At 43.3% G+C, this 24,525-nt stretch overlaps 1 protein-coding gene across 2 annotated transcripts; it reads right to left on the bottom strand.

Annotated features, from left to right (window-relative positions):
* Positions 1-562: 562 nt before the first annotated feature.
* smchd1 (structural maintenance of chromosomes flexible hinge domain containing 1) lies at positions 563-24,476 on the bottom strand. Of its 2 annotated transcripts, XM_053860664.1 has the most exons (46): positions 24,296-24,476; positions 23,851-23,926; positions 22,410-22,565; positions 22,181-22,263; positions 21,209-21,342; positions 21,015-21,129; positions 19,254-19,373; positions 19,015-19,178; positions 18,846-18,936; positions 18,559-18,775; positions 18,041-18,143; positions 17,168-17,345; positions 16,366-16,551; positions 16,183-16,293; positions 16,008-16,114; positions 15,852-15,934; positions 14,345-14,458; positions 14,164-14,238; positions 13,751-13,870; positions 13,524-13,668; positions 11,288-11,372; positions 11,063-11,135; positions 10,763-10,902; positions 9,803-9,922; positions 9,505-9,726; positions 9,207-9,352; positions 8,716-8,801; positions 8,518-8,636; positions 8,230-8,391; positions 7,836-8,044; positions 7,045-7,202; positions 6,772-6,887; positions 6,379-6,431; positions 6,233-6,317; positions 4,848-4,970; positions 4,633-4,782; positions 4,447-4,567; positions 4,229-4,348; positions 3,658-3,737; positions 3,458-3,580; positions 3,182-3,363; positions 2,953-3,062; positions 2,109-2,179; positions 1,543-1,708; positions 1,304-1,462; positions 563-707 (listed from the first exon to the last, which is right to left on the bottom strand). In XM_053860664.1, exons 1-46 carry the CDS (start codon positions 24,416-24,418, stop codon positions 616-618), a joined length of 5,772 nt encoding a protein of 1,923 aa, XP_053716639.1. In that variant the 5' UTR covers positions 24,419-24,476; the 3' UTR covers positions 563-615. The 2 variants fall into 2 exon arrangements, with proteins under 2 accessions (XP_053716639.1, XP_053716640.1); XM_053860665.1 differs by lacking the exons at positions 563-707; positions 1,304-1,462 and having other exon boundaries at positions 1,609-1,755.
* Positions 24,477-24,525: the final 49 nt, after the last annotated feature.

The raw sequence follows: 24,525 nt of genomic DNA, 5'->3' as shown, positions 1-24,525 counted from the left end.
GGAGGCAGGAGTAATCCTGAGTAAAAAAACAAAACAGAAAAGGACCAAACAACAGACGACAAGTCAACACTTGATTGTAAATAAGGCATATTAATATGCAACTAACAAAAATGTAAACTTTTGTTTGTGTAAACATAGATGATGATGATGGAGGGATGAGTTGTAAACAAAGTTAAATGTGATCACACTGGTAACCAACCCTCAGTGTTCTGTGCGGAAGCAAACAAGAGCACAAGAAACAAACGTCATGCAAAACCAGTGACTGAAAGATCATGCGTGATCTAAGAGGTGAAAATGCTGTTGAGAAAACCCTGTCTTGGGTTTAATGCCACTGAGCCACTGAATCCATCCAGCTCGAGAGGCTGGGTCGCGTGGGCAGGAGCCAAAGTACAGAGACCTCCTTCAACTCTTCCGTGTTAATATAGAGGAGTTTCCCCATTAACAGAGAGATAGAATCTCTTCAGCATCACATCATGGCTCTGCCCCAGGGCTTCCTCCTCTGAGGACCCCAGGACGGGTCCAGAAGTCATAAATAATAAACGACAAAAACTGAAAACTATAAGTCAAATAGCAACTTTTGGATTGTCGGTAGCTAAAATCAAAATGAATCCAGGATCATGTGGTTGGTCGCGGCCTCTTTCCGCTGACACCCAAGGGCTCACCCACGACCAAGCTGCTCCGTTTGGCTGGTTGGTTTCGAGTTGAAGCTGGAAGGCAAACAGATAAAGGGGGGGGGGTTGAAGGTGCAGTTCAAAAGTCACCCAACTCCCCCATTTTCACCTCCAACACGGAAGTCATGTAACTCTAAAGTGGAGTCTCAGGAAAGGCTGACCATGGGACAGATACAGTTGTCATTGCCATCAACAATATTTCAAATGCTAAGAAACGCTGAGGTCCCTGCTGCACTACCTCAGACCAGCAGTGGTATTGGACTGAGGCCTGTGGGGTTTGGTGTGTATGTCTGTGTGTGTGTGTGTGTGTGTGTGTGTGTGAGAGAGAGTGTGTGTCACACTTCCCTACCACTAACCAGTTCCAGAGTGAGTCGGTGCTTCTGCTCTCTGTGTCGCGACGACATGTGTCACCAATGCTGCCTTCAGTGACCCTGAGCTAACGTGTGCCTGATTCATTTGCAAACACTAAACCAAACACTGCTGGTGGTGGGCATGAGAACTTCAAGGTCACTCAAGGTCATACCGCGCCAGTTAGACAGGTCTTTTTCTAACTGGCAGAGGCAGAAATGCCTGCTCGCAGGTCTGAGACAGCAGCAGCAGAAGAAAGCGACATCCTGGTCCCGTCCACATACCCAGCTGTCTGCTGATCTCCTCCACCTGCCTCCTCTTCTCTTCCACTTCCTTCCTTAGGCTTGCCATTTCAGCCGAGTTCATCTTTTCCATGTGTCGCTCCTGCTCTTTTTGGGCCTCCTCCTTTTTCTCCAGAGCTTCTTGGTACTTGCTGAGCGCATCTGAGTTTTTTTTAAAGGAAACTAATCACAACAATCCTTTTCATTGACCCAAACCCATGAATAAGAGAGTCAAGCATCACCTATGTCTTCCAGCAGGACTTGGTGCTCTCTGGGTGGAGGAGCACCAAACATTGGAAAATCAGAAGTCGGGGCTCTGTTTTGTCTCCCTCCGAACTTGCCTCGACCTGACACTCGGTCCCCTTTCCGCGTCAGAATGGTGGGACATGGCATTTTCCTTTGCACCACCTGGAAGGAAACCGTCAGCATCTTTGCGATTTGTCGCCATCGTGTGGCTGCAGAGTGAAATTACAACCTCATGTTAACAATACACGTCTGATCTCATTGGACCTTTTACTTCACAATTATGCCTCTTGCAGAGAGCAATAACGGTCATTATTATTATATGATCCTCCTTTTTTAACATCTGAACTAACGTCAACAGTATATTTGTAAATAAAATATTAATTTGTATGCACCAACAAAGCTATGCCGTCTGATGTTTGTACATCCCTGATGCTGTTGGAAATAAGCATCAATAATATTTGTCAGATTTAAATCGACCCTTGATGGGGTCACATGCTTTATATCCCAGCTACATAGGGTGAGAGGCAGGTCCTCATTCCCTCCTCACACCTACAGAACTCACTTCTCTTCTGTAGTGTAGAGCCGAGTCCAGGTCGTCCATCAAAATGGTGTCTCCCAGGATGTTTCTGAACGCTGAAAATATAGAGTTTTACTTGATAATCTTAGGAGCAGAACATGAGAATACAGATGGAAACTGAATTCTTGCTGCAGCAGAGCTTGTGCTTCAGTGAAGTTGCTGAGTAAGCGAATAAATCACATGAGCAAATGGCATCAGCACTGCAGGGAAGAGCAGAGAAGCATGTCGTTTGCTACTTGTATTGATGGTACGTAAATTAAGACGCAAGTGAAGCGTTCCTTTTCATTCAACTCTCACTATTTTTCACATCAGATGTTTATAGTTAGCATTAGCACCGACGGCTGTGGTTTTCATAAATTAAATAAACTTTATTTCTCTTAAAGTTTATAGATGTGAATTGGAGCGCAATAAATGTCTCCTTCACCACTTCACTAAGTAGTTCTGATTCAAAGTGGGTTGGACCTTTGATGCTGCAAAACAAGGGTGACGCCCCCAGCACACAATCCAAACACCCACTGGCATCAAGCAGAATTCAAATGACAATTTTAAATGACGTTTATGAAGAACAGCTGAAGATTTTCACATGATTTGGGCACAAATAAAGCACACCCTAAACAATAGTTTAATTTTAATCCCTCCATGTTTTCACACAAGCTGAGTGATACACAAACTAAAGTCCTGTTAAAGACAAGACCGAGTGTCACAGCTAGGTGGAGGATCTTCACTCAACAGGATTGAGACTAAGATGTGTTCTCAGTCTCAGACAAACAAGATGAATCCCACTGAAAACTGAAGCGGGTTATCAGACATCAAACAAAGGGAGACTCACTCAGCTCACAGCTCCTCGCGTCTTTCTGGTATATAAGAAGCTCTCTAGCATGGACCGGATTTCCCTGCGCAGGAAAGATGGGCGAACCATTCCGTATGTGTGGCAGCGGCCTGGAGACAGGGTTCAAAAGACAAAAACAGAAATCCATTTTTTAAATTGTTTTTGTTTTGGGGGAGAAGCACCCCTTGTCAAAGTTTGGTACAGTATCCACTGAAACCGAAAGACCAACCTCTTGCCTTGTGAAACAAACACACTGTCCAGTGACATGACCTGCTGTTCCCCATTTGTTAAGTCATAGATTTTCTTCCCCGCGGCCGTTGTCAGGGTGATAACGCAGTCCAAGTCGCCACTGATGTGCCAGGAAATAACTCTGGCTGCATCATCATCTTGAACAAAGGCCAGGTGGCCAACCTGTTTCCCACAATAAAGGTACACAATGAACACCAAAATAGTGTTGCAGCTTTTAAAAGCTGGTTAGTGAAGCCAGCATGTTGACCATAGCTACCGTTCCCAAAACATCCTGTTCCCCAGTGAATCGATTGGGAATGGAGCAGGGTCTTCTGGGAGCGTTCCAGAGTCTCCGCTCTTCAGCCTTCTTCTCCTCGAGGAGGGAGACGACTCTTGGTATCTACAGATGAACAGCACAGTGACGGACACATGTGCAATGTTTCATTTCCAGAACAGCTGATACGAGTTGAACTTTACCGAAGTAGTTTGTGGCATTCTCCTCCTTGTCACTTCACTTCTGCATATGGCCTCCCTGCACACCGAGGTCTTCAAGCTGCCTGGAAAGGCCAACAATAGGACTGTGAGTGCACAATGATGACAAACTCTACACATCAGTTCAAGACATGAGGTGATGAAGGGGCCTAATAATGGTCACTTGGTGGAGCTGATCCTCATCCCAACCACTGGTCGTGGGTCTCAGCTCTCACACTCTGGAGATTAACGTAAGATGTCTCTAAATTAATTCAGGTTAAATATTATATTATTATATTCAGATATATTACACTACACTAATACAGTATATGAATAAGTCAGTTTTCAATTACAGTCTACAGGCACATAAAAAAGACTATTTTTGAGCCAACACAAATAACTACATATAACCATATATAATAACTATATATTTATTTTATACATTTTTCTGTAAAAAAAAAATATCTGACAGAGTTCTTAAAATCAAATCAACACAAGTTTCTGACACACTGCTAAACATGTCTTTAATTTCTCAGCAATATCCATCACCCTAATAAAACAGTTTTGAAAGCCTTACTATTTAAGGCTTCCGTGAGTTGGTCGAGGTCAGAGAGATGTTCCTTTTGATTATTTATCCACACCGTGAGCTCATCTCTCTTCTTGGACAGGTCCGCCATTTTCCGTTGATGGTCTTCATCTGAAAAATATCATTGGCATCAGAAGAGGAGGACTTTGATCTGAGTAGGACGCTGCATGGTGTTTTGAGCGACACAACGTTCATTGTGGTTTTCTCACCGTTGTAAAAGTGGAACTTCAGCTGAAACTCTTTCAGGAAGACGTTGGAGACCTCAGGTTTGAAGACAAGGCTGTACTCGGTGGCATTGTCACCTCGGCTGTGCTGCTTGATGGCCAGTCTCTGTTGACATTTTCCACTTGTTACAGACGTGATAGCATCAGGGGGACGTTTACCTCTAGACTTACTGGGATGGAGACACTTCCATTTGACAGTGCAAATGTACTTGTGTTGCTGTCCAACTCTGGGATGTTCTCTCTACTGGCGGATCCACAGCTTTTAATCACAACAGTCACTCTTCCCTTCAGGTCCTGCCCAGTCGGGTTCCCATAGCAATCCTGGATTGCATCAAGACCCTCATTAACGGGACATCTGCGCATCACTCGGCGAACAGCCTGCTCACCATTATTTTCAGGATCAGACTGTGCACCAAGGTCCGCTCTGTTATGTTGGAGACGACTGGAGTCCTGATCTGAGAAGTGCTCCCCAGCTGGAACGGCAGGTTGGGCAGCACGTCGATGGGTATCTGGGAGAAATATGTACCATGAACACCAACCACAGTCAGAATGTCCTGACAGTGAGCTCAAAATTGCATGACTGGTGTTAACAAGGATTGTATTCAGGACAGTACTTTCATTGAAAATTAAGGAAGTGAAAAACACTAATAGAGTGGTACCTCGGTTCTCGACCACAATCTGTTCCAGGAGGCCGTTCGAGAAGGGATTTGTTCGAAATCTGAATCGATTTTCCCATTACAATGAATGGAAAAAGAAATAATGCGTTCTAAGCCTTAACATAGTCTTTTGTAGGAGTGAATGTAGAGTGTGTGCTGCAGGTGCGCTGCTCCTCTATGTGTGTGGCCGCTGCATGTGGGAGGGGTTGCCGAGTGAGTGACGTCTCTCCAGAAGGGAAGAGGTGCCCGGTGCGTGTCCAGCTCTGAATGTGCGCTTCTGTGCAGTTTGGCTGTGACAAAGTCATAAACCAAGTCACGCTCTGTCCCAGACTCGCCTCATCCCCGTCCGAGGTCGACAACAGGACATCAAACCCTGGAGTGCGCGCTCCAGCCTCGGAGGTGTGGAGAGCGAGCACCTCCCCTGTGACACTCTACCACGGTCCAGTGCGGAGACAGGAAAGGTTTTACACCTCAATATGAAGAAAAAACAGTCAGTAAATGTAGCTAACGGGACACTTCATCGGTCCGCGTACATTATGTTTTTTCCGGCTTTTTTCGGGAGCGTTCGAGTTCTGGGTTTTTGTTCGAAATCCGTAGCAAAAAAATCTCGAAATTTTTGTTCGAACTCCGATTTGTTCGAATTCCGGGATGTTTGAAAACCGAGGTATCACTGTACTGCAAAAGTTATCGATGCTTAAATGCTGCATCCAAGAATTTCTAAAAGGATTCTTTCATATTTGGAGACAGGGCATTTTTAGCATTTGTGCTATGAATTGGATTTCAGAAATTTCTTTGTAGAATACTTTGTAATTGGGAAATTGTGTGCCATGTTATCGATACTACTATGTAGCTGCATTAAGCTAGCTAACTCAAGAGAGAGGTCGACGTGCAACAACACCAAGGAAATGACAGCCAAACTCGAACACTGAGGTTTGAAAAACAATGAAAATAGGATCCTCATCCTCCTGAATCTCCGAGAATCAAGTACCCATAATATATTTATTTGTAAAAAGGAATATTGTTGTGTTTATGTTTTTGTTTCTCTGCAGTTCTGTTTTTCATGTCTTCTGTTTTTACATTTCTAATGATCTCACTTCCATGTCCCTCCTACTCACCTGCTCACCGATCAGCTTAGCTTTCTCATTCTGCAGGGTAAACTGGATGGTGTGTCTCCCACTGTGCTCTGGAATCTCTTTGTTTCTGTGACATATCAGGGTGAAAAACAACAATGTAGATGTATTTTCCTGCTGAATATATTTACCTGAAGCAGAAACCGTCTTGATTGGAATACTCCACGCAGTTCATTTCAATGGCCTGGGGGAGGAATTGAGGCAACGTTAGAGAGACAGGCAGACCAGATCAACATGCAGTCCTGAGCTTGAATCTGTTCCTTCCAATTCTGCTAGTAGTTTTCCACAACTATATCCTGATGTTTTTTTACTTGGAAATACTTCAGAGTTCTCCACTTTAGCAGCATAAAGCCAGGTGATCTGTAACGGTGGAGCAACATGGGAAGCTTTATAAGGCACAGCAGTGGTCACTGCAGGAAGTTAGACCACTGTGAGAGTGTATCACAGGGACAGCTCATGTGGAGACTGGGGATGGCAGATTTTTGGAAACCAACAGAGACCAGAGTAACAAAAGCAAATCAGACCGTGTCAGGTGGTGATGGGCTGATCCCGCTCCAAATCCACATGGACACATCGCCCAAGTTGATGAGACCTTTCGACATCGGACCACCGTCTTCAGATAGCACCTTCAGAGAGAACACTGTGGAGGGGCACAAGGACCATATTCAGAGGACTCCAGCAGACAGTGTAGCACAGTAGATGTAGCGTCTGGAAAAAACAGCATTTAAATTCCCACTTTCATTTTAAGCAGATTCTCATATAATAGTACATGATGAATGAAGTGAATAAAAACAAACCGGGGAAGCGCTCTCCAGCATGAAATCTAGCAGAAGGATCGTACTCCACCATTAGGCTGGCAGGTTTGCTTGGATCCAGGACCACAGTTAGGTTAACTTTTGGACCAAGAATAAAACTGGAGTTGACGCGTGCTCTGAACTCCAGTGTGTGGCTCCCCCTAGTGGAACAATAAGGCATGATTTAACTGATGTTACATGAGTACATCATAGTAAGTCAAAGTTGTAGAGTACTAGTCATAAGCAAGGCAAATCCATAGCGCTTAACGGTAGCAAACACACAATGAGCAACACCAAAATTACTCATTCAATATGTCTCCACTTTGTTAAACACACATAAATAAATACCGCAAACATGCACTAAATAAAAGTCACAAAAGCAAGATGTTAAAACATAAATTATTACACAAAAGAGATCCATGTGGAAACAGCAGAAAAGAAGATGAAACTTGAAAAATGGTTTTCTTAGAATTTTAAAATGTGTTATTTGTTCTATCAATGAAAATGAGTGGGCATAGGGAGTGGACTGTCAGAAGGTCAAAGCCCCTGGTACCCTGCACTAAAACCCTATATTTCCACCTCTGGTGTCCCGGTTGCCTTACAGCAGCACTGCAGCTCCAGTCGAATTCTCCAGTTCAGTGGAACGACCATGAACATTTAAAGGGAGCAACGGTATATTACAAGTATTTTAAGCACCAAATAACATTTATGGATAACGTCTCATCATAAGAGTACGAGACGTTGAATATAAATTAGCTAATTAATTCATATGAAGGAGTTTAGTAAGAAGGTACCTCGGTGCCATCACGCGTTTCACAGTGAAATTCACGCGTCCGGCTGAATCCACTGCTTGTGACGTGTCAGTGTCGCTGAATTTGAGCGCTGGGGATAAAGACCTCAACTCCACCACCATGTTCTGCTGGGTGCAGGCGTTTCCTAACTGGTCACACACTTGGAGGGTGAACGGTGTTGGGATGCCATGGTCATTTAAAATCTGCAGAGGCTAAAGAAACAGAAGATTATTTGTAAACATGCCCTTCATTTGAGAATGAAACATAACATTATGACCACCAGTCAAGTCTGGAGCAGTAACCCCAGAGACCATACGAGCAGTCCTAGTCTGAGGTGGTGACTTCTACTGTAGATGAGTTACTCCGAGATGTCCGAGTACAAACGTCACCCTCGTACCTGCTCTGGCTGGATGATGAGTTTCAACAGTGCAGGGACTCCAGGAGTGACATGGATGAAAGCCTCTGTCACAAAATCCTTGTAGGTGAAGCGGATTTCTTTGGACCCCAGGGTTTCAGGCAGAAATCGAAGCCCTGTCACTGACACCGAATAGTTGCTTTCCTGTAAATACATTTTATCATAAGCTGAGGTCCACATCACTGTGTTAAGAAACAATGCATCCACATAAGTGAGTGATCTTTTTGCCAAGGAGACAGAAAACAACTGTAAGAACTCTACTTGTCTCACCTCCCAATACCAAGTCCGTGCAGACTCATCGAGGCCCTCCGCCTCCACCTTGAAGAGGTCGGTACAAGTGGAGGTAAGCGTCTGCGTTGGATTGTCAAACCGGTCCACAAGGGTCAAGACTGCAGAGAAACAATTTTAACTTCATGAGATCTTTGAAGAGAAGAAAGCTCTTTTGATCAGGCTCAATGTCATACTCACAGATCTTCCCCTGCAGTGTCTCCCCGAGTCTCACCGACTTGCGAGGCAGCGTTACTCGTAGCTTTACTGGCTCACCAGGACAAGGACTACATGCAAAAGAAAACTGAGATCATTCCTTTACAACTCATAATAAACCTCCAAAGAAGTTGTGAATAAAAATGATTTCTAAAGAGTAACTAATTCGCTGCAGAAGGGTGGAACAGGGAGCACTGCCTTCAGACACAATGCTGGAGAGACAGTTACTCAAGAATGTTCTGGTCTGTCCCATGGCTTCCCCTGGTGGACATATGCAGAACATCTCTGAAGAGTGGCATCAATCGTATGTAACACCAGAGTTTGTATTAGATGTATGTTTGAATATCCATTCATTTAGACGTTAATATAGGACATTCCTCAGACTAATTTGGACTCAATCGGAACAGGAGGAGGACAGAGAAAAAGGTGAAGATCTCTGAGGTTAACACAGATACTTGTTTATATCTTGGACTTACGTGATGGTGAAAGACACACTGCAGGCATTCTGGTCCTGATACAACACCTGGCACAACTTGGTTTCTTGCACCTGAGCAGGAACTTTTATGTCAGGCAGCCTCCCATGAGCCAGTTCTTCAGGGTCCACGTTTGTAGTCCAGGTTACCTGTCGCACAGACAAAGCTGCATGGTCGAACACATGGAGAATTCTACAACAATCCATCACTGCCCAGTACAGTCGAAAATGGCTTTTTTCATTTTGAAAAGAGATCAACAAATCAACTCTCTCTGCAGATAAAATACTGAATACTATTCCACCTTAATTAAGCGGGCGATCACTGGAGTAAGAGGAACTTCTCTGCCTGCTTCATCAAACAACTTGTAGCAGAGTCTCTCCAGGGATCCTCCAACCAGCCACCGGATCTCGTCTCCATCCTTCAGGACTAAATTCTCATCCACCTGGCTGAAGATGTCTATTCTGGACACTTGGGTGCTTGGGAGCACACGCAGGGTCCTCGTGACTTTAGCAATGTAAGGGACCTAAAGTACACGGTGAAAGAATGTGTTACGATCGATCATGAAACGGCTGTGATGTTTGGCTTCAGCTGCAACTTACTGGTACATTGAATTCGACAAGTCCAGCATCATCTGTCGGCTTCATCTTTATAGGCTTTGTCACCAGCTGCCCAAACCCTTTGCGACTGCAGTCGGTCACCGTCAGTGGAAGTGTTGGAATCTGAAACGCAAACAGATACATATGTCGACGTCACAATATGGCGGAGTCTGTCTTCAGTGGGGCTGCTGTCACTGAAGTGGACACTGTTGAACATAGCAGGGTTCTCCCCAGCACTTTGGCCGCATATAGCCCCCCACATTCATCACATCTCCAACCCCCACCTTCCACAGCCCCTTCATTGGAGACACCCCCTATGCTGGGAAAAATACTGGGGAGAACCTTGCTATTAGCTGAGGGAGGAAGAGAACATCTCCACAGGCAAACATCACTCCAAAAAAACAGCGTCTCAGTCGGGTTAGTGTGATGTCACATGGTTTTCAATTCATTTGCTGAGACACGTGAGTCACTTTTGCTTTCAGCAATACGATTATTTAATGCAGCTCTATATACTTTGTGATTCATATTTTTTGATCAGCTGAAACAGGAATGGGGCTGTGGGCTGTCTGCCATGTTTGTAGTCCTTGTCAAACTTCCAATGGAGAATACTGTCGATTTTTGAGTCAGATGGCCATTTTGCAAACTGTATTTCACAAAATGCAGTTCGAGAGATTAGAATATTGAAGAAAAAAGACAATAATACCGGTTCCCGCTCATTTATGGCTAGCTCAATGGTTAGCAACAATGCCTGTGTCATAGGAATCGACAGGGGCAGGTGGGGTAACCTCAGGCTAGCTCTTCAAGTGCTGCATGCTGATCCATTGTGAGGTGCTTGTAAAGCTTACTTGTGCTAACAAACAGCCCTACAATCTTCTCACGTACTCCGGCCATTCTGATGCACCATTACTTTGTAGAGTCCTCACGCCTCAGTCCTATACACACGTGTAATATACAAGTGCATACCATGGTTTGAACGATCATCCCTTCCCTAGCTGTGACGTTTCCGGCGACATCCTGAATCTCAAAATCAATGGTCAACTTGGTTCCATTCTCTACCTCAAGCGGGTCATTGCTGGGTGTCACACTGAGGCAATGAGGAGCCCCTACAAAAAAAAAAAAACTTCATGACAGCTGCACAATATGGACAACGTGTGATGCAATCAAGATCATTATGAGGTCATTGATGTACACTGGAATTACAGCTTTTTAGAAGTGGTTTGTGTTCAGCTTTATAACTTACATAAACCACTGCAGTTCACCTACCAGGAAGAAGACTGATGTTGATGGTCTGTGAGGGCTTTTTTAAGCCAGGGACCGTCACGCAGAGGTCATAACTCTGGAGGAAATTAGAGTGTGAAATGGTGATTATCATTTAAAAAATGCTACCCAATTGGACCAACAGCACTTTTGTTAGACCACCAGTCACTCTCACTACTGAAGACAAACTTGAGTAACATCTACTTGCATTACAAGATAAAGCTGACCTACCAGGCCAACTGTTCCTTTTGCGATCACCATGAGGGTCAACATTTTTTTGCCATACTCCTTGGATTCGATGGTCAGAGTCAGTCCCCTGAGTCGGATAAAGTATGAGAGTACAAAGAAAATCAAATATAGCCCCACAACCAAGAACTCCGGTGCTGTTTGAGTGGCGCCCGTGCACTGAATTAATTTATGCTTACATTTTTCATTTGAATTTTGAGCATTAAGCAGATTAACACGTTTTTGTATGAGGAAATCTGGAGTGGCAGAGAAGTATGTTGGAGTGGTGCAGGACATGTGTGTCATGTGTAAGACGGTGGTGAGGTGCGCTGCAGGTGTAACAGAGGAGTTCAAGGTGGAGGTGGGACTGCAACAAGGCTCAGCTCTGAGCCCCTTCCTCTTTGCGATGGTGATAAATAGGTTGACAGATGAGGTTAGACAAGAAGGCCCTTGGACAATGATGTTTGCAGATGACATTGTGACCTGTGGTGAGACCAGGGAGCAAGTGGAAGATAAGCTAGGGAGGTGGAGGTTTGCCTTAGAAAGAAGAGGAACGAAGGTTAGCCGCAGTTAGACGGAATCCATGTGTGTGTGAATGAGAGGGAGCCAAGTGGACAAGTGAAGTTGCAGGATGCAGAGATAAAGAAGGTGGGGGATTTTAAGTACTTAGGCTCCAGGGCGATGGAGAGTGTGAGAAAGAGGTGAAGGAGCAGGTGCAGGCAGGATGGAATCATTGGAGAAAAGAGTCAGGTGTGATGTGTGACAAAAGGGTGTGGGCAAGGATGAAAGGGAAAGTGTCAAAAAGGGTGGTGAGGCCAGCAATGTTGTATGGTTTGGAAACAGTGGCACTGAGGAAAAGACAGGAGGCAGAGCTGGAGGTAGAATGAAGATGCTGAGCTTCTCTCTGGGAGTGAGCAGGATGATGATAGGGTCAGAGGGACAGCAGCACATGTGCTCAGGTGTTTAGGAGACAAAGTCAGAGAGGCTAGATGGAGATGGTTTGGACATGTACAGAGGAGAGAGAGCCAGTACATTGGTAGGAAGATGTTGAGGTTGGAACTGCCAGGCAGAAGGTGGAGAGGAAGGCCAGAGACTGATGGAGGTGGTGAAGGAGGACATGAGGTTTGTAGGTTTGTAGGTTTGAGAGAAGAGGAAGCAGTGGACAGGGTGAGATGGAGGAAGATACCCTGAAGGGAGAAGTCGAAAGAGAAATAAGAAGAAGAAGGAGAAGCAGATTAATGAGTAAATTTCAAGATGTTTTTGTAAAATTACATTTCATAAAATCTGACAGAAACATCCAACACAGACATTTGTGACTGGTGTAAAGCTGAATTTAAGGACTTACATGATCATGGACCCAGAGCAAGCACAAGTCTAATGCATCAGCAGCAAATGGCATAAGTTCCGAATCTTGAATCTTAACTCCCCTTTTTTTAACAAGTACGAGCATTATTATTGGTAAAACTGCTCAAAAAAACGCTGGTGATACGCTTTACGTCCCAGAAAGATACAGCATATTGTTGACATTCTCGAGAGGACAAGGGCCCTAAGGAAGCACTCGCTGTCTAACTTGGTGAGATATGATACCCAAAGGCGCTAGAATCTACACAGGTCATCTGGTACCTGGTCACACAGACGCCACTGAGAAAAATAGGAATCAAGCTAGTCATAGGACTTACGATTACATTTTCTCTGCTGCACTCCTCATGGATTATTTTCACTCAACAGACTAGTAGATTACCCCTTTAGGCACCTTTGGGAGAAATATTCAAGTATGATGTCACTATTTCAAATGGCTGCAGCATGAAAATGGTTCGAGATGAAGGCATAATGACCAAAAAAAACTTCACTATGATCCAAAGTTTGGGATGGAAGTCAATTCTGTCATCATCTAATTTATATGATGACGTCACCAGGTGGCAGTCATGGCATTGCTTTCACAGATGTTTTTCTGATCCACTAATGATACTGTTCCTCCTCTCTCAAGCAAGAAAGAGGATGGCTCACTGTGAATACCACTGCTCCTCCATCGCAACTTGCACTATATTTTCTTCCAAGGCTTCAACCATGCCTGCCTTTTTAACATTGCCAACAAGTGGTGTTTGACCACGCCTCCACCAAGTCCCTGGACCAGGTGAGGCCAAGCCTGGGCTCCAGTATGTGCTGCATGTGGAGCGTCTCAGCAAACAGACTCACATCATACTCTAAGGAAATGAATGAGAAACCGGTGTGCGGGACACACCTGGAATCAAGGACTGGTTCCACATTAGGAGGAGGCAGGGTAAGATTATCATAGCCATCTTTAAATTCCAGATTGATGTTGAAGAGTTGGCCAACGGTGACTGAGGTGGTGGGTTGGCTCACCTCGAATCTCTCAGCGCAACCCTCTGCAGGGAGAAGAAGCCCAGTGTCACAAGAAAGAAAAAGAATTCCAGAGAGATGAGGTGGATGTGATTTATGCTTTCATACCCGTCACAGTGAAGTCAAGTTTGGTGCTTGGGAGATCCCTGCCCCCAAACTCAGTGGAATCCTCTAACATACTGTGGAAGGTCAGAGAGTACTTCCCAACGCCTTGTGTGAGCCGAGCATCTGCAAGTGGTGCACCAAAAAAAACGAGAGGACAACAAATGAATGAGCGTTGAAAAGGTAAAGATTGTTAAAGTCATAGAAGTAGTAAAAGAAAAGATGAGACACACCAGGCGACAGGATTTTCACTTTATAAGGAATAAGAAGGTGCCGTGAAACAGTTAAAAGAGGGTTAGAATGTGTTGAGGTAATTGGAATAAACAAGTTTAATAATATTTGGTGCATCATTAATTCCCAGACAACTTTGTAAAAGCATCAAAAGGAATGTTGATAAAATGAAACATCAGTAACATTACCAATTTTATTGAACCAGAAGCCCCATTTTGTGAGTTTAGCGTCACAGACATAAGGTTTTGGATCTCCTTTTGGATCTGAGGGGAAATGACGACAAGAGAAAATGATATTGATGGACTAGAATGACAAAACCGACAGTGATGAAATCCAAGAAACTCCGGTAGAGACTGTGTTTTACATTACCATGAAAGACTAACTTGAGCCGAACACTGAAACCGTTCCCTCTTCTCTGGCCAATCGACGGCATCCTCCCCATCTGCTCTCCTGCCTGGTTCAAGATGTGAACTTGAACCGGTCCTGTTAAACATCAACACAAACTGTGAACACATGGAGATGTATTTAAACATATGCCAGGTACAACAGTTCCACAGCACCAGTGCGCTGTGTCTCACCACCCCCCCATCATCGCATCACAGTGCATTGAGGATGTGACACTGCCTGTCACTACTTTGCTGTCGTATGCGTTGCCGGGCTGATACGTTGCGTTGCCGGGCCGCTTAGTGTTGAGGTGCCAGACATTGAATTAAAAAAATAAGCATCTGCTGGCCGTGGTCGTAAGTATAGGTGGACGTAAGTCAGGTCATAAGATGGATGTTACTTGTGTGTGTGTGGGTGTGTGTGTGTATACATATATATATATATGTATATATACATATACATATATATATATATGTAGACAATGCTTTGTCTAATGAAAGATTGAATCCAACAGACGCAGTGATTATGGGTAAGGTAACCAGAATTTGATTCAGTATGAGAGGTGTGTATGACAAGGATAGTGTGGGAAAGATGCATGGAAGAGTGTGTTATGAAAGGCAGGAAGCACCTGGTGCGAGGACCAAGGAGGAACCTAGGAGACATCAAACTCAGAACCGGTCCAAACAGCCCGAGTTGAGCCTGAGTTTGTGGGGACAAACATCTGCCTTCCCCCAACTGAAGGAATGTGGAAGATAAGGAACCTCTGGGACAGCGATGGGTGAGGAGGATGAGTTATGGAGCCAAGCAGAGCCAGGCAGAGATGTCAACCAGCAGAAGCTAGCCAATCAGAGGAGAGGACCGGATCATCTGCTCACAGCTTTCCACCAAAAAAAGGCCAGGAAATGGGCAACAAGAGGATTCGTCAACATTGCTCCAAACCAAGGGATGTCGACACAGGATCAGGAATGTGGCACCATGGGACCCGAGACCTCAAGAGACCAGGACCATTCAGTGGAGACTACACCCCAAGATGAACTGAAATGTGTAATGAAAGGGTCAGGGCCAGAGATAGTCTTTGTCACTCTACACCACTGGAGCTAAGGCTAAGTCTGGCGTAGTTGTGGACCAAGAGCTCTGTCAGGGAATAAATTCTTTTTGATTTTAACTAGGGGGTTTTTGGTAGTCACTGTCACAGGTAAACAAACACGCGGAAGATACATAAAAGGTGTATATTCCTACAACATATCGCTGGAATAACATTTAAAAATGTGAGGGTCGCCAAGGCGCAGCGTTCCCGCTGGAAACCGGGTCAGTTGTCGTCGCAGATGTGATCACAATTCAATATTTGACACCAGAGTCAACAGTGCTCGACAGATAAGCGAACCCTTTGCTGCATGATGTGCCCAGGACCACATTTTTTATGCTTCTATCCTGAAGTCTTTTAAACTAAGAAAACTACAACCACAGGAAGGAACCAAGTTGAAGTCATTACCAATGCTGCACCCCACTTGCAAGATGGCGTTCTGGGTCAGTGGGGGACCTTCATGCCAGCTCAGATTTAGAGTGGAAGGCATCCTTCAACATAAAAAGGATTGAGTTGCTTTTTTCCAAAATATGTAAACGCAATAATCAATGACAGAAAACTGACTTCAACTCATCATTAGCGATGATGGCTCTGATGCTTGCCTCTGCCGCTGTGCGGTCAATTTTGGAAATGGGGATGGTCTTGGTTTGGTCATAGAGCCCTCTTGGTTCCTACGCAGAGAAATCACTTCACCAGTTCAGTTGCCTTCACTATGAATAAGATAAATAACCGTACTTACCAGCATCACTTCAACAACACCTCCCGCCGCAAAAACATTTCCATGTTCTCCAGCAAGCAGAAACCTGAGCACAGTTCCGTAGTAATGTGGATTGGTTCTCAGGGACTTCACCTGCCGATGCCACACCACCACACTTAACACAAAATGGTGTATTCACACGCAATAAATTGGAACTTTTCTTGCCAGTTGTCCTTTTTTGTACGTTTTCCCATCCCACTCGACGGCTGCGAAAGATGACCATGGTCCCTTGGGTGTGAGATCTTCTCTTGAGGTCACTTCTATAAAGTCAATAAACCTGAATTTCTTGTCGTATGTTTTGTGGCAGTTTTCTAACCAGGCAGTGAACTCTTTCTTGATGTCTCTTCGAGCCTGCAGGGCATTAAAAGAGCATGACGTGAGAAATATGTGTGTGTACTTGTGTACTGTTAATCCTGCTTTGTGGGAACCAATTCATGATAAAAACACTATCCTTGTGAGGACCTTATGCCTTTGTGGGGACCTTTGGGCTGGACCCCAAAAGGTTAAGCCTGAATTTGAGGATGTAGACTTCAAAATAAGTAGGTACTATAACTGGGTAAGAAATATGGTGTGTGTGTGTGTCCTTGTACTTGAAACAAACTCACTGTCAGTGACAGTCCTCACGAAGATAAGAAGACAACCATGTATCTGTGTGTGTCTGTTTGTTTATACTGCCTCACGGGGGACCAATTCTTGACAAAACACTATCCTCATGGGGACCTTATGTCTTTGTGGGGACCTTTTGTTGGTCCTCAATTTGAGGATGAAGGCTTCAAAATAACAAGGTGATTATAATTGGCTTTCAGTTTGGTTCAGAGTCCTGGTTACGGTCAGCCATGTGTTTTGGAGGGTTGAGTTAAGGGGGGTAGGCTGGGGAAAGGGTTATGGCAATGAGAAACCTCACAATGTCCCCACAGGGATAGCAATACAAACGTGTGTGTGTGTGTGTGTGTTCTAGGATGCAAACCTGTCCATTTTTTATGCACGTGAAAAGGGCTGTTTTCAGCTTGGGCTCCAGGTCAGTGAAGGTGAGCTTGTTATTGGTGACTTGGAATCGGTCGTTAGCGAACAGTATACCTGAGAATCGACCATAACACTCGAAGGGCACCTTTTCACTTTTATTGGACTCGGCGCACCAAGGAAGTCTGAAACAGATAACAGTCAATATTGGCCTTGATTATTCAGAGTCATCCTTCGTCCAGCTCAACAAATCTCTACGAAGGTTTGCTGCCACCAAAGACTCAGGAACGGTTAGTTGCCATTGGTCAGGGGATCAACAAACGGCAGGCGTCCTCACATACAGAGGCTGCGCCAAGTAATGTGGCGGACACTCTTTTTCCACAGCAAAGCTTGGACACATCAAGAGTGACATGAACGTGGAAACTGGCATATCCAAGTTCCCCCAGCTCTTAGTGGTGAGCCTTGTGCATGTCAGAGGCGTGTAAACTATAAGCACTAGTGATGGGTAGATGAGGTTTCATGACACAGTGCAGTGATTTTCAGTGGCCACCAGATGGCACAGTCTGCTGTAAAATGTTTGAACAACAAATTCAATGAAACTCGACATGATGTCTAAACCAACAGCACCATCTAGTGGCCTCTGAAAATTAGGACACTGTTTCATCAATCCAGCAAAACTGATTCATGATCGTCATTAATAAACACTATTAACCAAGAGCCACACAATAGTAGTCACATGATAGATATTGTCTAACAAAGAACAACAACAAAGTAATCATTTTAATAACCCTGTCTGAACACGCCTCTACTTCAGCAAGTACCGCCTACCATTCACACTCTGCAAAATTCTTTTTTTTTTTTCCAGGGTTAACAAACTTACTCTGATATTGTAGTGTAAGGAATCAGACGCCCATTCCAGTAGCACTCAAATATGGGCCTCTTTCCTCTTGCTTCCTGCTTCAAGTCATCCGCACCAGCAGCCTCTAAAGCATATAAAAATAACAAAAAATAATAATTTAATAATAAAAAAAGTAATTCTCAAACAATAATGGAGATAAATAAGGAAATATCAACAAAAATATGAATTAACATGCAAATGAAAACTAAATGGAAATAACTGATGTAGATAAGGAAAAATAAAAGGAAATAAATGGGGAATTAAAAAAGCAAAAAAACATTAATAAACAATATTAAAGCATAAAATAAAGGACATTTTAAATTTAAAATTCAAATATATAAATCTGCTTGCTTTGTATTTATTAAAAATAATTACTTATTTCCACTTTTTCATTCCTGGTTTCCCAAAACAAAATTATCTATGATAAATCCTGTGATATCGAAAATTATCTTTTATCCTGACCCTTGAGAATTGTACACATAATAGCCATGAGTGAATACCCTCTTGATTTCCAGCTGCAGGAGCCTGAGGGTACGTCTCCTCGTGATACAGGAATGGGTGGTAGCGGAGGAGCCCCTCCACCTCGGCGTCAGCAATGCAAGCCTTGAACTCAAACTGAGCCGCCGCAGATTGGATGTACAGCGTCTGCATGTCTCTGTCAACATCTCTGAGATTTACCCTCCGAGGACATTTGGGGGCCTTAAAACGCAGAATGACCTGGAGAACAGACACAGCTGGTCACTTAAATGAAACTCACTCATAACAGAGCTGGAAATACAAAACTCACCTCGATGTCTACTTTCTTCACGGGATCTGATGGTTCTGCAGCCTTTCCGTTGTTTCCATTCAACCCATGGATGTAATAATGATAAATGTGACTGAAATATTGAGGAAATGTTTTGAACAGAGCCAAGATGATCGTTCCCAAGGTTAGAGTCATCAAAAACAAAACTCACGCAAGCTCCGTCGTCCAGTTATCAAAATCATTCACTAGTGTTTCAATGATCTTTCCATGTAGTCGTGTGATGACAACAGCTGTGAAGCTTGTTCTCCCAGCTTCCTCAGCAATGAGGTCGAGCAGAAACTTCTCATCAGGTTTGACGTTAACTGGGTGCGCGAGCTGCGGAAGACAGTCAAGGCAGTTTAGAGAGGGCATAACTCACTCGGCACAAAACAAAAGAGGATTTCAAGTTACCGGTCTTTTTGTTATAATTTCATCGTACACATCCATTTGCTCTTTTCGTTTTCTCTCAAACTCTTGTTTGGACAAAACCAGTTCATTCACTTCAGGGAAACGTTCAGACTTGCTGATCATCTGAGTAAACAAAAACATTAGAAATTCCACAATCAATCACAGTTTGGTTTGTTTTACTGCAAAGGTACCGCATGTATTGTAGTAGCATCCAAGCTGAATCACAAAAAGGGCTGAAAAGATTGCAAACCCATTAAAAACTTCCCAGGTTCTTCACTGTCAAGTACCTACGCATGTATTTAAAAACAAAAATTAGTTTGTTTCAAAAGTTCACACAACCAAGTGATAATAGAACTTAAAATAAATTTAACAAGCAAGTAATTATTTACAAACAATGAGACGCATGTGAACTAGTGGAGCTATCCATCACACACTAGAAAATGTTGTCCGTTTACCCATGTACCTACTGTGGAGTCACAGCGACGTAAAATGAATGTAAAGGCCGCATCTCTCAACTGGAAACAGTTGTGGGTGTTGTTTTGTTGAGGAAGACATGTCACTCTAACCAGTACACGGATTAACTAAAGAAAAACTACACACTCAACACAACATTTACAGCTTATAAACTTCCCACTACTCTGATTTACAATGCATCACCAACTTGAAATTAAATGGTGAAAGTATAAAATAATGTTTTCAAAGATAGCACACACATCACAGAAGTCACTTACAAATATGTTTGGTTCATAACTTCAGGGTTTTTTTTTCCTTCTGTGTTAACAATTATTCAATGTTGCATTTACTCCGAACACCTCCAATATGGCCGCAAATCATGACTTCAGTGAAAAAAATCCTCAATTGAAAATGTTCATGTACTAACCACCCAAGCATTTCTTTTTATTTTTATGCGTTATATACTGCCTGATATCAGAACACACTACACATTATGATGTAGTATTTCAGATTTGTACCGTAAAATCTAACCAAAATCACGGTGAAAGTACCAGGCCAGTAACTTCCGCATGACACGTCTACGCTGCGCAGCCTGTGTTCTGTCAGATTTTGCTAACGCTGCCATTTAATGCACAGATTGCATTGTAGTGAAGTTTCAACCAGGTTGAAACCATGTTGGATGGGTAGCGAATACACCTGCCACATGACTAGCTCCGGTTTAAAAAGAGCACAAGCCGGAAAAAACGATTTCTACTTTTCAATACACTATATATATAATCGAACCATGGAAATAAATAAAATTTCACGTGTCGATGGTTAAAAAAAAGGTGATTTACCAAATATTTTCTCTTTCTATATTGCAGCTAGGCTCTTCTTCGCCTCTCCTGATTGTTGTAGAAACTCCATAACACTACTGCCACTTGGTGTCCAATTGAGCTCTTTGCACTCTGAATTATTTTAACAGAAATGACTAACTTACTTAGTAACTTACTACAGCGTTCCACTGTGATCTGGTGTCAATATCAAAGCCCTTGAAATTAGGGCAATATGGGTACTTAAATGTATTCTGCTGAGGCGGGGAAACCCTTTGTTTTTAAATGTCCTGCAATTGAGCTTTCTGAGAAACTCTCTTCAAAATGTATTTTTTCCAACTCTTGTTTCAGTTTGGAGAAATAATACTTTGTGTGCCAAGAACTATCCACTATTATGTATACATCTACATCTCCCCAAAACATTGGACCTGCACATTCATAACCTGTTCACAAGCAGCTGAATCGACTAGACAATGACTAGATGTGTTCCCAAACTTACCCTCACTTGCTCTCCAAAGTAAAACACAGCCTGTTTTCCTCCAACACCAAAGTACGATATGTCACTGTTGATGCTGCGGGGGACCTTGTCCGGCCGAATATAAGATCCTTGTTCACTGTTCAATAAAGATGTGGGTCATTGGGTTTTTGTGACAACTGCATGGGGAGAAAGCTTGTCAGAGGAAAACAACCCACCTTGTGGAACCTGACTGGTCCCTGTTGAACTTGGACTGCCTGTAAATGGCCCAGTTATGGAGCTGATTCGACGTCATTCCGCAGCCGTTATCCAGGACGATCAGAGCAGGTTTCCCAATGGTGTCATCTTTCAGCTGCAGGAAGACATGAAACACCAATTTACTTGACCTAATCAAACCCTAACCTACACAGGACTCATCCCATCACAAAGTACAGTGGTACCTCGGTTCTCAACCACAATCCGTTCCAGACGGCCGTTCGAGAAGCGAATTGTTTGAAATCTGAATCAGTTTTTCCCATTACAATGAATGGAAAAAGAAATGATGCGTTCCGAGCCTTAACATAGTCTTTTGTAGGAGTGAATGTAGAGTGTCTGCTGCAGGTGGCTGTTCCTCTATGTGTGTGGCCGCTGCATGTGGGAGGGGTTGCCGAGTGAGTGAGGTCTCTCCAGAAGTGAAGAGGTGCCCGGTGCGTGTCCAGCTCTGAATGTGCGCTTCTGTGCAGTTTGGCTGTGACAAAGTCATAAACCAAGTCACGCTCTGTCCCAGACTGGCCTCATCCCTGTCCCAGCTCCAGCCCACAACAGGACATCAAACCCTGGAGTGAGCGCTCCAGCACCTCCCCTGTGACACTCTACCACGGTCCAGTGTGGAGACAGGAAAGGTTTTACACCTCAATATGAAGAAAAAACAGTCAGTAAATGTAGCTAACGGGACATGTCTGCATACAGAGCCTGTGTTATACACAATAACAAAGCGCGTCTTGGGTCAGCTATCGGTCTGCACACATTATGTTTTTTCCGGCTTTTTTCAGGGGCGTTCAAGTTCTGGATTTTCGTTCGAAATGCAAAGCAAAACAATCTCTTTGAACTCCAATTTGTTCGAATTTCAGGACGTTCGAAAACCGAGGTACCACTGTATATGGAATCTAATTCTGCTTGTGTCAAAGTGTACACATCGAAAAGACACAGACCACTTGTATCTGTATGGACCTCACTCCATCATTCTTCGCGGTGGCAGAGAGGGAATTGTCAACCAACTCTGCAAGAGTGTATGCTGAAAGAAAATGGCCACAAGTGAGAGAAATAAAAGGGCAAGGGCTTCTTCCTCAATTTCACAGGTGACCACACCCCTTTTGATTGCTATACATACACACACTAATGTTATTATTTATATATATATATATATATATATATACTCACGTAGCGGGTCCCTGCCTTCACTGGCGTAGTACTCATGCAAGCCTGACTTGAGCAACGTGTCGTAATGTGGCTGGATATTGATTCGCTCCTCTGTGACTTCTTCAGCCTGTGTCCTATTTTTGTACAAGAGCAGGATGCTGCCATTTTGAAGCCTATCTGGAGGTTGAAACAAAACAGTAATGTGATACTCGCAATTTGTCTCACCTGCGTGGTTCTCATGCTTTGCTTGCGCTTTTGTTAAGTAAATAACCACACAAGTTTCCAACCAAACGAGTCAGAGGAGGGTTACAGTTGGTGACGTACTGTGGCTTTGTTAGCATTTATGGCTGTGCTCCATAATGCTTCTGCCACCTGCTGTAGGCTCATTGAACGCAGAATAGTTTGAGCACAAAATCCATAGAAAAATAAATGCAGGGCAGTAACATTGGCTGGTTCCTGATCATTGAAGCCATGCGCTTGACACGCCCCGCCACCGTCTCCATTATCAGTTTTAATTTTAAATGCTTGGCCAGATACCAAATAATAATATCGAATAATATCCAATATCCAATGTTATTATGATTTTTACTTCTTTTTTAAGTTGCATAGTTGAGAACATATTAACATACATGTTTGTTCTTTTTTTATTCCACGGAATTTCGGTGCGTCCCTAGTTGTTGTTTCAAAAATGCAAAACACAACAATCGAACTTGATGATTGAAAAGTAGAGCAGAGAAAATAGAAGTTGATAAATGGAGAGACACACTTTAAAACAATATTCAAGGTAACATTAAAGGTAAAAAAAAAAAAAAAAAAAAAAACAGCTCCACTTTAACCGTCTCGTAGTTAATCCACAATTAACGGTCCACCTGTGACTACTGACATACAAACTTTAATGATATTTAGGTTCCTACACACACACTGTGGATGGAAACAAGAAACTCGAGGGAGGTACTATATGCGCAGTCAGGGTGCTTTTCTAGTTATTAATAACTTTTCTGTCCACTTGAATGTCTCAGGCAGGTTATGTTTTAGACATTGCTGGTTTGTCAAATGGGAGGAGAAAGAAAGATTCGCACCACCATCTGGATCCAGATTTAACATTGGGAGATGGGACCTCGACTGTCAGCGAAAATTGGAAACTCATCATGGGGCTTCACTTATAAAACACTGGAGTCGTTTTATTTGTGTAGACTTGCAAACTTCCTGCTTACACCTGCTTTCGCTTTCCTTCATTCACGACACTGCATGCTGATACAAGTAAGGTTCTACTTCTGTCTGTGAACAATACAGAGTTGATAATAAATAAACTTCAATAAATAAAACGACAAAAATGAGAACACATATCAGCTTATCGGGGGTTAAATGTCCAATCGAATGAAATGAATGGCATTTTAGTCCAAAAACATCTCCCTGAAAGGCACAATTAATAGGTGAATTAATAATCATCAAACCATCTTACCGTAACTGTCAGAAGTGACGGATTGTCTGTTTGGCATGGTCAATTCAAACACCTCGTTCGGACCCATATTAAAGTCCTGAAAAAAAAACCACGACATTATCACAAGTTTCGCGAGAACTTTTTAAAAACCTAAATGGTTATTATTCCACAGTTTGACTGCACTGCACCAAATGAATAGGAGTCCGCTCCCCACATTTGTCATCGCTGTATTTATGGACAATTTGAAACCGAAGAAAATGCCACAGCTCTGCAAAACACTTAACGTTTGTGGAAAATCTGATTTCAAAATAAGACAGAGAGAACGGGAAACACCCAAGCCCCATCACATAAGACCATTACAAGTTTTTACCCATGAAAACGAAACGTTAAATGTCTATCAATCTCTCCTTCCCTCGGGAACATTCGGTGCCCAGTTTTAGACAGAAACAAAACGGAAAAACATTACATTTCGGAGCTCTTGTAGAAATTCATTGAAGTTCAATGGGAGATGCATCGATACACTCCTCGGTGCAGTAGCTGGAAAGCGGTGGTCATAAATCCAAATCATTTTTTTCGCCGCAGATGACATCGCTGCAACGATGGAAAACTTGTTGATCTACTCTACACATCAAACTCTGAAGGAGGCAACAGCTGCAAGGAGTCAAACGAGACTTCGGAGTCGCGCATGCGCTGATA

The sequence above is a fragment of the Synchiropus splendidus genome, chromosome 3 (genome assembly GCF_027744825.2).
Source record: "Synchiropus splendidus isolate RoL2022-P1 chromosome 3, RoL_Sspl_1.0, whole genome shotgun sequence".
NCBI lineage: Eukaryota > Metazoa > Chordata > Actinopteri > Syngnathiformes > Callionymidae > Synchiropus > Synchiropus splendidus.
Note: the sequence above shows the minus strand (reverse complement) of the source record. Positions and strands in the feature narration are given on the sequence as shown.